The following is a 12,948-nucleotide window of genomic DNA, read 5'->3' on the forward strand; positions in this document are numbered from 1 at the left end:
CACTATAAAACATTTATGAGATTGCCTCTGTAACATACAATATATAGATGCAGTGATCTTTGAAAAGGCTGTTTAAAAATGTGCGTGTCTAAAAAAATCACAGAAATTAATAGCTGAAGTGGGATTGCAGTGGATGAGAGTGGAATATGGGTCTGACAGAAATGCAGTTACTATTTTTGGTGTGCAGAATTGTGAGCCTGACAGGTATTGGACTTGCAACTGGAAAGGTTGAGAACTGTTGGTCCGTTTGCTCCTCTTTTACCTTATACTTTAAGGCTTAGTTAAATCTAAGATGTTATTGGGCTAAACTTACCTTAGTCCCATTTATTTTTATGAAATTAAACTGACTTCTTAAAATGGACTTGCTGGTCTTAATTTTCTCTTTATTAAAAACATCTCATTTTAATAATTTTCCCACGGTTGTTTTTGATGCCTCTTTTTACATTTCCAGGTAAATATTGTAATAAGTAACTTGGATAATATTAAGGGAAGGTTATTCATGCTACCATGTGAAGGTGCTTGGTTTTTTGCACTAATTGTACACAGGGTCTGGGGAAACCTCCATCTTGCTTTGAATGCCTAAGTAAAGCACTTAGACACGAATGGTGTGAACGACTGTTAAATTTTCCAATACCTATACAATTCAGAGTATTACTGGCCTGTGCAGTTCTTACGCATTTCCAGACACCAGTCAGTAATCCATGAAGAGCTGATATCGATTTTGTGAGGTAATGCAGCCTATATAATACTGAGCAATGTTCTGCACAACTGCAATATGGCATCCCACTGCAATATGTCTTTATTTTACTTTATTTACTTTCAGAATTCAAAAATAGAAAGTACAAATTCAGTTTGTTCAGAAGTCAGGTTCACGCCATCCCAATAGCCTCACGGGGAACACAACATTGTTTTTGTCTGCAGACAGAGTAGCTCTGGAATTGCCATGTGTCCTATCCACCCTCTTCAGAGCCATATGACAGGAAACACAAGGTCTTCTCTTCTGGTAGCTCAGCTTCTGGTGAGGACAACCATATGCAGGTTGGAAAGGGTAGTTGAACTGGTATTTATGAAGCTGCCATTAGTTTTCATGGGGTGGGGCACGGGACCTTTTGAAACGTCAGAAATCACGTGTAAGTCTCGAATCATGTCAGGACTGTGTGCACTGATCATCTCGCATACTCGTGGTTCTTAATGAAGTACATTTACAAGAGTGACGGTGAGTGAAATCCTCAACTGAAGCTGTACGTTTCTATAAACCACAGCCCTCATAAAAAGAGATAAGGCCTCTTTGAATCTGAGTTTAAACTTCATCCAGTATACAAATATAAATTCAGCCCAGGTTCCAGTGTGGAGTCAAACTCTAGTACCACAATTTGCTTCACAGTAGCCTGTGAGTACACATTTTTCTTCAGCTATACAGTCCTCTATCACCAACTGCTGTCCCATCATAAAGCTGTGGCTTCAAAGTTGAGCACAAATTATGTACAGAAATGAGAAAGACTGAAAATGTTTTATAAGAGATTACCTCAGATATTTCAGGAAACTGCTCAAGTGTATTTTCCCTTGCTGTGCTTGTAACTGCATGCACTTGTGATTGCTGAGCAGGTCCTCATACCCTGTTTGCTCTGAAGCACTCAAGTCACAAACGGAGTTTAGCTGCAGTATAGCAGCTTCCATATCACATTTTCTCACCAACATTTTTCTTCATCTTACTGAAGGTGAATCTTCAGAATATCTGCAATATCTTCTACTCTTGTAATGCTTTCCTTTTGCCACCAAATATAAAACAATGAGTTACTGAGTTTACTAGAAACGTACGTTCAGGAGTTGCTGCACTTTTAAATAGAATCAGAAACAGAAAATTGTTATTTATGCTTTCAGAGCATAATGTATCAGTGATCTGTTTTAAAATGTCATGCCCTAATTTAAATGTGTCTAAGCTCTTCTCACACTTTCTTCAAACATAACCTAAGAAAACTTCTTGATTTGGAGCCATCAGATTGGTCAGAATTGATGGTTGGACTTGATAGTCTTAAAGGTGTTTTCCAACCTTAATGATTATGTGAATTGTTCTGTCAGATGCGTATCTGTAGTTGCCACTTAAATTTTTAGAAATTAAGCAAATTGTAAGCCATAGTCAGCAATTTATATGAAATGTTCAGCTATTTGAGGTATCTGTAGCTTTTAAAGTGTTAAAATATTACAGTCCAGAAAAATTCCTTTTTAAAGATATTTTTAAAGCTTCCACAAAAACAGAACAAGAACAGAATTATATGCTGCTGTCTCACAGCATTATCATTATATAGTCATAGATTTTGTGTCCAGAAGGAACTATTATGATTATTTAGTGTGATTTTACTTGCAAAAATATCATACCCAATAATATTTCATATTAATCCCCTAATTTCTGTTTGAATTATGGTTTATAGGCTTTTACCATTGTACAACTGATATTTGCTGGTGCTTACATTACACTCTTGTAGTCCATTTGTGTGTTTAGAAGACAAGGTACTGGTCATGGAAAACTTTAGACCTTGTTTTTGCTTCTCTCAGGGCAGCCTGGCACTCCAAATACCCCCTACAAAGCTTTGCTCATTTCTGCCCATGTGTGACTGGATACCTGAACACTGGAAAAAGGCACATAGTGCAGATCTACTTCTTGTAGGAAAGAGGCTGGGAAGGAGAAAAAGAGGTGTAGGAGTTACTTATTGTTTGGAGTTTCCTGTCCCCATTTTTCCCTTCTGTGGAGGGAGGCAAGGAGTGCTTCATGGTTCCTCTCCATGGCAAATCTCTGGCCTGTTTTTCTACCTCCATCTGTGAGAAGGAGAAAGATGAACTTTGTAGAGAGGACAGAAAATCCCTGTCCTATTTCTATACTGTAGCCTAAGTATGAAAGGAGGACTAGCCCTTAATCAACCTTTCCAATGTTCAGGAGATTTTTGGAGGTGCAGTGCATTACGGTTGAGCAATGTTGGGGCTGTGGGAGTGCATTTGGGCAGAGGGGGCAATGACGCTGACTGGTTGGCATATGCTTGTTCTGGTAAGAGAGATCTCTTCTCTCAGAGGACATGCTGTCCATATGGGAATCTTTTAACATTCAGGTTTTTAAATGTAGGGATAGCAAAGAACAGTGACTGCTAACATTGCGTGTAAAAGCAGCGGCACTCAAAATGAATAGGTAGGGAGCACTTTTAGGAAGTATAAGAAACAGAAGAGTAGTCAGGGAAAGAGAAACTGTATCTGTACTTTGAAGATTATACTCCTTTCTAAGGAGAGTTCAGTTAAGGATGAGATGTGTTCAGGACACTAGAATAGCAGAAGAGACAGGGAGAGAACTAATTCATACCAACAACATGGGAGCGAAGGCATAAGAGGGAATGGAACAGGTGAACATTTTCAAATGCTTGTTTCTGTGGTCGCTGATGTCTGTAATTGTTTCAGGAGACTGCTTTCATAATAAATATTCCTATCACTTCAAGACAGAACTGCAGAACATTTTGCATTCGATTACTAAGCAAACAGATTATAATCCTCATCAGATACCCTCTGGTTTTCTTATTTCTCTCTCTTTTGTTATAGCTTTGTTATGTGGTTATAGCTTCGTTTTTACAAGTGCCACTAATAGAACCTAAACTGTGGAAAACTGTGTAATATTTAAAGCAAATACTGACATTTAGTGGTGTATTGTGTACCACAGACTATTTTTATGAGCATTTACAGGATGAGCTCGGCAGAGCTGATCATGCCCATTCGCAGGCTCCTGAAGCATAGAATTCAATAAGTATCTACAAATTTCTGAGTCTGGAGAATTAAAAATTAGTCTTGTTCTTGAATCCTTTATACAGTAAAATTATTGTGAGATTTAGAGGAGGAAATATGGTTCTTTATGGCAGGAAAATTTTGCTTTACAGAATATTATGCATTTGCCTATTTTGAAGCCAAATAGGTTTCAGGGGTAGAATTTTGTCCTGTTGAATTATGTAGGTGAGCCTTCATGTTTTATGTACCCTAACTAAATTCAAGAAAATGTGAGGGTACACAGTGTTCTTCTTTTGAGAGGTGTCTGGTGTGAAGAGTTTAGCTTGTAGCTTGTTTAACTAGAAGATTTGAATATAACTGGAAATTGTTCCATCTAAAGGATTAGAAGCACAGGTCTAAGGAGTTAGGGATAGGTAGTCCAAGGGATAAGTAGATAGGAGATTTCCAGAAAGCTTCAGTGTTAAAATGATGAATCCCCAGGTGGGTTTTATCAACACTACCAAGCTGTAGCAGCACCTGCCATGGTATTGGAGGAATGGAGAGATGGAATTGAAATGTTGCTGTTGCATCTTAACTCACCATTTAATGAACAAGTTTCCCCTGCAGATACTTGGAGTAAGTGGAAATCAGGTGCTGGAAATATCTTCCATCTGGAATAATTCCTCAAAATAAGTCACAGGATCAATTTTGTCTTTCCCTGCGCCCTAGATTGTGGGTTCAGATAGCACATACAGTGACGCTTCTGCCTCCAATGGATTGTACCTGTGTTATTAAGTGTATTGCGAGGTTGTGTTCTTGCCATGGACAAGCATGTGTTGCGGCTGTCTTTTCTGCTCTCCCCATGAGCCTTCAACACTTGTACTCTCAGATTTCTCCAGCACGCCTTTATGTGTGAAAGCTGAATTGTAAAGCATGCCAGTTTCAGTCATCATAAAGTTGTAATGCATTTTTGTGACTACATTATCTAGTTTAATTATTTTTTAGACCAAGACAAAGTATTTGATTGCTCTGAAGAGCAAACTCTTAACGTTTAGTATCAATGTTAGAAATAAGCAAAATAGGCACAAGTCTCTAACTCTTCCTTCTTTTTCAAAAACCCTTTCCTTTTCTTCATCTGCGGTTCTCCTTTTCTACAGATGAAAAAAGCCCATCTTCCTTTATTATTGGCAGCTCTGCACACCTGGTGGTTTGACTGGGAACATGTTGTGAAAAGAGAAGCTTTGAATTGGTATTACTCTGTGGAAAGCTAAATCTCCCATAGCTGTTACTGCCATGCCCTTAGATTAAATTAAACTTTGGCATAACTATTAATTGCTTCAATTATTTCCATAATTCCAACTCCAAGGCAGCTTTGTATTTTTAGCTGGCTTAGTCGTATCACATGGCCATGACTTTCAAGGCATTGTCCAAGTGAGGAAACAACTTACTTGAAAAAGCTTATTAGGCTGGAAGGCAGAAGTGTTCTCAGTGTTAAGGTCTCCTGGTTGTTTTGCAGTCCCTGCTTGGCTGCCTGTTTGGAATCAGCCTCTGTGCCTTGAACTAGAGTGTTTAGGAAAGGACAGGACTTCTCTGGTGCATGAAAACCTGATGAAAAACAGTAGAGGTGTAAAAGGCTTAGCTAGCCAGGTCTTTGCTTGTGCTTACATCAGCCAATCCCCAAAATGCCTCATCTTGAGAACACAGAAAATACCTCACAGAAACCTGTGACTTGTAATCCTTCACAGAGCTGGGCATCCTGCCCAGCTCACTCCATCCTAAATTTTCTTACAAAAAGGATAAAGATGATGAATCCAGAGGGGGCTGGGAGGCTATTGGTCCAACAGACACTCCCTATTCTCTACCTGGGTATGAAGCCAGTGTTGACTTAACCCTATGCACTAGTGGAAAGGTTAGAGGAAAGCCCAACCTTGCACTGCTTTGTGTTGTTAATAAAATGCTAGAAGACAATGGAAAGCAACTCAAAAGACTGCACAAGAAAGAGGAAGATTAATCCCGTGTCAATGAACACTTTAACCTGATTCATACATCAGTCCCACTGTGTGCAAAGTGAGCCCTAATGATGCATCACTCATTGGCTTGTAACTTGGTGTATAGTCGGGTTTTTTCTTTCACTTATAAATCTGTCCGTATTCCCATGTTTGTGAGGTTTTAGTTGTAAGGATTACAGCATGTTACAGAAATACTGAGAATTATACTTGGGCCAGTGGGAAAAGATAGCTTAAAAGAATTTTGCTTTTTTGGTAGCCCTTTAAACCTAAAATTTCATAGACATCATTATTAGTATCTTACAGGCCAGATTTATTTTTTAGATCAATTAATGAGCAGTGCTTGATCTACAAAGATGTTTTAGAGATTGTTACAGTTTAATGGGCTGAGTTCAGAAATCGATGTAGTCTCATAAAACCTGGTAGAGGTTACATCGAAGCTAACAGATTCAGTGTAAGTCTACCGCAAAGCTGTAAGAGGGCTGGGTAGGTACATTGACTGTGCTGATAAAATTTCTATAGTTTGAGCTTCTTTGTCCTAACATTCACCTTATGCCTTCAGGTGGCAAATTCAGCTATGCACAAAATTATTTCCAGGTGATCTTTTTGATCAGCGAACTGATTGTAGGGGAAGTACCTGTGCAAAACGCAGTGCAGTCAGGCTGCCCTCCTTGTAGGGTCCTACAGAATGGTGGGGCAGCTGAGACCAGTCTTGATTTAATCATCCCAGGAATACACAGAGGTCTGCTGTTTCATGGAGCTGACAGAAAGACAAAACTGCAAATTAAATGTGAAAGTGAGTGCTGATTCTCACTGTAAATATTTTCTGTTCTGAATTTATGGTAAATAAGGAGCAGTGGAATAAGAAAATTATGCAGTTCTAGACAGATACAGATTACAGGCTTTGTAATAGAGGTACTCTTGTGATGCCCAGTGAGCACTGGATTGCAAAGTGCTTGGTTAGATTTTCACACACTTTCTCTGTTCATCTCCAGGCCTCCACCCCTGCTGAGGGATGATTTTTTTAGAACTGCATTTAAAATACTCCTGCAAGAATGTGCACTTACAATACTCTTTTGCGAGTAGCAGGGCCTTTTATAAAGAGAGAGAATGAACTGCAGTGTCTTAAAGGCCAGATTTTAAAATGTATTTCAGTGCTTATAGCGATGGAAACTGAGTATCTAGATGCTTTTGGAAATCCCTCAAGATGCTTAACTGTGTCTGTAGGTGCTTTAATAAACTTGTTCCTAGTGGTTTGCCTAAGGTGCAGTTAGTCACTGCTAGGGAGTTGAAAAGGGTAACTTTCTCTTACTGCTGTAACCATTAATCATTTTTGCCTTCTTTATGACAAAGTGATGGGAAAATATCGCTGTTTATAGAATTCAGTGGAATAGGGAAGAAATTACAATGCGTTGTAAAAGAAAACCAAAGTTCAGCTTTTTCTGAGTAGTAGACTTCTGTAGGCTCAAGGTTATAACTGTAATGGATGAAGGTAGCCTCCCACTGTTTGTAAAGTCTCTATAATAGTCACCACATGGTTAATCAAAATTATTTGCTAAATTCTTTCTTACAGTGTGGTTGAGGATCTGTGAAGTATTAGGTAGCAGGTCTCTGAGAGAATTTTATCTGCTCAAATACATTTTGATAGTAAAAATCTCATGCTATTATTTCCCTTTTCTGTTTGATCATAGTTCTTGTTGCAAACCTAATGTCTGGTTTGAGTATTTAATATTTCCAAGTTTGCATTCATTTTTCTTGATATCATCTCATTTAATGAGTGAGTATGAATGCCAGGTGAAATGGTTTTTTGTGTACTTACAAAAAATAGTGATACAATCCCCACAAGTAGTTTTTGTCAGTGTAGTCTTTTTACCCTGTTTTTCATCATTACTGCATATTCTCAGTTTACTGTTTTTCTCATCAAATGCTTTTGTTTCCATTAACCAGGATGCTGAGAAATTGGCCGGTGAAGAGCATGCCTGGAAAGAAGTCAAAGATGCTGTGAATGAAGTGAGAAATCCAAAATCAAAAGAAGGTATCCTTTCAGTGACAGGATACATCATTCAGTTCTGAAAACAGTCCAGAGAGACCCTTAGTACACACTTAATCTTTTGAGATTTATTTCCTAAAGGTTTACATTTTTATGTTGTTTTAAAATGTATTTTAATTCATTTGATGTTTAAAACGTAATATTCTTAATTGTATTAATAATAATAGAGTCTCTGATTATGTGGACTGGAACTGCTTCATGGCAGGGATGCTAGGTACCTAGGATGCGAAGGGATATTTTGGCTCATGTTTAGACTGCTGCTATCTCAGCTCACCACTTCATATAAATCCACTTCTAAATCAAATAAAGCTTAATCTGAAACATTGTTAAATTCTTTGTCCCATTACTCCCACTGTGAACATTTCCAGGTCCTCATTCTTTGCACAGCAGTGACAATAACAAGGACATAATAACAGTCAGATTCACTGTGAACATTATAGAATCATTATAATAAGTTATAATAATAATAATATATTATAATAATTTATAATTAAGCAAATTGAATGAGATGATCTTGCACTAATAAACAGAACTGGAGCCTAATGGCCATCATGTAGATATTCAATTCAATTAAAAAAATTAGTGAACAGCAACAACCATGAAAAGATGAGTAGAAGAGAGGTGGAGATTTTTACTAGAAGACTATGAGTATATTGATCCCTCTCTCAGTCTATTCAGTGGAATTTCATTGACTGAATTTGGCCTATTATAGCAAGATGCCTTACCATTTTCAGAAACATGGGCTTTCTCTGGAGCTAGAGAGAATTAAATCTTCCAGTACTCCTTTTAAGTAGCATAAAAACCAAGTTTGCATAGTGATATTCTGAGCTGCAAACAAATGATCACAATTTTTATTGTAGCAAAAAAACCCCAAACAACTGAGTTTGTTTCCTTCTAATCCAGAGAGATTTGTTTGTTTGCAAAAGGGAAACACTCATCTCATCTAACTTTAATTTTCATGTGGTTTCTAGTCTGTCTTGAGTTCCTCTGTAGTCACTGGACTGAGACAGGCAGTACTGAAATAGATCTTTCAGGCATTCAGTTATACTTCAGCGCCCATGTTTTAACCTGAAGGTTAAACTACAGGTATGCAACATGCAGTTGCAATCATTTTTATACTGAAAGTATGCAGCCAGAATACTGGTCTTATTTAATGTTCCTATATTTAATTGTAGGAGAAATTACACCTACTGAATTTTGCTAGGGTCTTTCATTAAGATTACCGATTTAACTGATTTTAAAAATGAATCAAACGCATTGTAGTAAAAGGTGTCAGAACTGGTTGAAAAAATATGTCCTTGTTGTCTGTTCAGCTTCTGTTCTCAGACATCGGCTATTTGAAATGTGTCATCTTTCCTTCCATTGCACCACAATACCAGTGCTAATTGGCTTGCTGTGGCAAGCGCAGTACCTGAAGAGTGGGCTTGACCTTCGTCCGCTTGCCAAGAAAGAATAGAAAACCTTCCTTGCTGACTGAGGCACATAGTCATTAGTTTCTGCAAATGTATTTTTTTTTTAGCAAATTAAACCAACTGTTCCTACAGTTGAGGAAGTTACTGACTTCCAAAACCTGAGCTGCTGATTATAACTGATACAGTGTTGTAATGCTAAATCTGCAATTAGAGAGCTTGAAACAACATGTGCGACTGAACTGTCTCAGACACAAATACCAGTTTAAGCATACAAATGGAGACACTAAAGCCCAGTGGAGGGGAATTGTTGTGGGGAAAAGGATTCCTCTGCATCTCAGGCCACACAACAGTAGCAGAGCTGCTTGAGATCTGTTCCTCTAGTCTTGGGCAGATACAAGACAGCCAGCTTCTCTTTTGTCCTGTTGCAGCTGATAGTGGGTTTTCTAGTTTGCAATTTATGTACCTGAAAATTTGGTCCCAGCAGGTTTTGCAATATAGCACATCTGCTGTTAGACGCTAGTGAGTGAACAAAGCAGTGTAATGAGAGGTAAAAGCAGACAGACTGATACTGTGCCTCAACTAAAATGGTAATCTTTCAAAAATGTCAGTGCTTTGTACCTTCTACAAAAATTGCATCAAGTGGAAATAATACCCCTCATTCTTCTGTTTGTCTGTCCTTAATCAGTTATAAAGAATACATGGATGTTTGCCAGAGATACAAAGGTTAAGGTGCAATTTTATAATAACACATTCCTTCCCTTATATGGTTCTTTCAATCCAAGGGCATGAGAGTAATTCACAAATAATTAGTTTAGCCTTGTAACAACAATGCTATAAATTCTGGCCCAGCCACATAGTGGTCACATTCTTAAATGTAAGTATGTAAATATTCCCATGTTCAGGAGGACTAATTACTTCATCACAGGGTTATCATTGTACATTTAAGTCCATTGCTGGATTGGAGTGAATAGTATTTTCAGTAACGTCATGAAGATAACTGCTGAACTTCCTTCAGTTGATTGTATGGAAAGGACAATGTTATTACTCCTTTTACTATAAGTCTTAATTTTTTTTAATTTGATTTGTTCTTACTGGTGTGTATGGTACCTTTTGGTGTTTAGACTGCTTGCATTCTGGGATTCCCATAAAGTCCCAGATGACAGTACTCATTTAAAATCTGGAAGTTTGGTATTCAGCTTAGGTGTGGTTGGAGAGAGAAGAATCTGATCGACAGAAAAGTAAAACCAGTGTAGGATATAATGAAAATAAGTGATTTGTGGTAAGGAATATCTGACTAAAGTGAATGCAAGCCCCAGCTTACTTTTCCTCTCTTCCTAACACACAAAAAATCTTCTTGTAGCATTAGAGGTAAAAATCTTCCTTACTGCCAAGATCCTTAATCCTGAACTGCAATGAGATATAACTGCTTTTCTTTCTCATGCATGAAACATGCAGCTGTACATGAAAAAAACAATGCTCTTTACAACTGTTTCAAGGAGAAAGAAGATTAATTAATTGCAAGAAAAGGTTCTAATCGCATGACAATTCTAAACCAAATCTTGGGCAGCTTAAAAGTATGTATCATTATTTTAATATATAAAAAATTTGATTTCTATTTTTAGCTTCTGAGACATTTTGTTAAGGCATATTTCCATGGGTTCTTGCCCTTGGGTGTAAGATTTAGAGGATTATCTTAAGTAAATAATAATGTTTCAGCAGCTAAATAAAAAGTATTTTAGTTTGTTGTATGTTAAAATATCCTTTCATTTTGTCATCTTTCCTTTACCCTTTATTGCTGAAATCCTGCCTTCTTTAGAAATTGTTTTCCTAAATGTAAACAAAGCATAGTTACCTAAGCTACTACTTCTGAGTTAAAGTATGTTTTCAAGAACTGAAGCAGAGTCTGGAATGATGGCAGCTTTCTTATCTTAAAGCCCTGTAGCTTTTACTCCTTGCTAACAACATTTAGAACTTGTATTTGTGTTTGATTAAAGATATTTCTTTAACTAAGGCTAATAACAGAGTGGGAGCAGGTTCTGGCAAGATGCCAGAATCTCTTGAGCAACAATATGCATCGTCTTCCAGACACAAATATCTATCAGCTGAAAATGCTTGACTGTGCCATGGATGCCTGTATTAACCTTGAATCCTGGGAAGAAGCTTTGTATTACGGCAGCAGGACTCTGGGACCATACAGGTAAGAGATGTAATTGGGTCACCTGTTTCCAAAGATGAGGGCAGAGGGGGCTGTCTCATTAAAAGCAAAGATTGAGTTTCGTCTAGGTGCTTCTTACGGTTTTTATTTCTTGCTGTACACCTTGCCTTGCTTTCCAGGTTAATGGAGGAGGCAGAACTCTCATTCTGCTTCCACAGTGAGACTGAGAGAAAATAAAATGATAATAGGAACTATAACAATAAGTGGCTATTCACACCTCGCTGTTCAGATGCTGCCCCATCCCTGATCAGAAGCTGACTTTCTGGTTCAGACTCCATTGCCCTGAGGGTATCAGTGTTTTATGCTGATCTAGGTGAAGCTTGAGGGACAGGTAGCTGGTGGAAATAATGTATATTCTCTCTATACTCCATACATAGAGTTTACAGAAACAACAACAAAAAAAAATCTTGCAAAATGCAGTTTCAACTGGAAGTTAAAAAGCCCCTGGCCCTTATTTTGGCAAGGGGCCAAAGTGGTGAAGCACTTGCATTTCTTCTCTCCTGGTCTGTACTTGCTCCTATGCTATGTACTTGGAGAGTTCCTGAGTCTGATGGCCTTTTATCGATAAGGAAAGATGCTCTAGGAGATCCTACTTCATGTGGTAGGTCTTGAAACTGATTGGAGCCTGGAGCTGTAATGCAACTTCGGTCATCTAGGGGAGAAACGGCAGGTGCTGTCTGCTTTGGTCTGTGTTCTAAAGGCTCTAAGATTCAAATCTTTGGGTTCTGGATATTTGTATTGTTTGTAACTAAATGTAAACCTGTGCTGAATGTCCAAGTACAATGTCATTCACATATGAATGTTCATTCTTGGTAAGGTATTTTTTTTAGAGCATCCACTTCTTCTCTGTTGGTTCTTTTACACCATGTGATGTTCTAGTACATAGTGTGATGATGGGAAGTGTGACGGGCATGCTAGTTCTGAAAAATATATGCTGCTGTGAATATGAACATCTCAGATTTTACATGTCTTCCCTAATCAAACCAGGATGCTGTCAGCATTCAGCATTTTGCCTGAAGAAAGTTCATCTGGCAGCCTGTTTCTCAATAAAACTCTGGTCTTTACTTGAGAACCAATACAGCATTTCAGAGCTTTCACTATAAAGTCATTAGCAAGAAATCTTCATAGGCTATGGTACGCCAGAGCTGTAGAGAAGGTCAGTGTTCATAATGACTATTACTTCTCATAGAGGAGGACATGAGTGCCTACAAATTTTCACATTTCTTCAGGGTGAAATTCACATCATGCATGTCCCACTTAACCTTTCAAACAGGGCTTATGTAGTACTGCAGCAGTACATGCTTCCTGCCAGCCTTCTACTGTGTGGCACACTCCAGATGAACAGTAGTAGTCTGCCTGTTTAAATCTTCCCTTATTTAATAAAAAAACGCCAAACACCTCACTTGTTTTTTACTTTATAACTTGTTAACTCAGTTCTTCACAACTGTAAACTGAGGATTTTTCTACAGACATTTCTATGAGCAAAGATTACAGTGAGACCAAGTGCAATTTTGCCAGATAATTTAA

General features: G+C 38.0%; 1 protein-coding gene across 1 annotated transcript in view; it reads left to right on the forward strand.

Moving 5' to 3' along the window:
* SMYD3 (SET and MYND domain containing 3) overlaps window positions 1-12,948 on the forward strand; it is an 88,382-nt gene that overhangs the window by 26,099 nt on the left and 49,335 nt on the right. Inside the window, exons 4-5 of the mRNA XM_010294347.1 lie at window positions 7,692-7,779; window positions 11,229-11,403. Coding sequence (XP_010292649.1) covers window positions 7,692-7,779; window positions 11,229-11,403 — 263 coding nt within the window. The remainder of the gene's footprint in view (window positions 1-7,691; window positions 7,780-11,228; window positions 11,404-12,948) is intronic.

Source organism: Phaethon lepturus, unplaced genomic scaffold, assembly GCF_000687285.1.
Source record: "Phaethon lepturus isolate BGI_N335 unplaced genomic scaffold, ASM68728v1 scaffold4039, whole genome shotgun sequence".
In the NCBI taxonomy this organism is placed as follows: Eukaryota; Metazoa; Chordata; class Aves; order Phaethontiformes; family Phaethontidae; genus Phaethon; species Phaethon lepturus.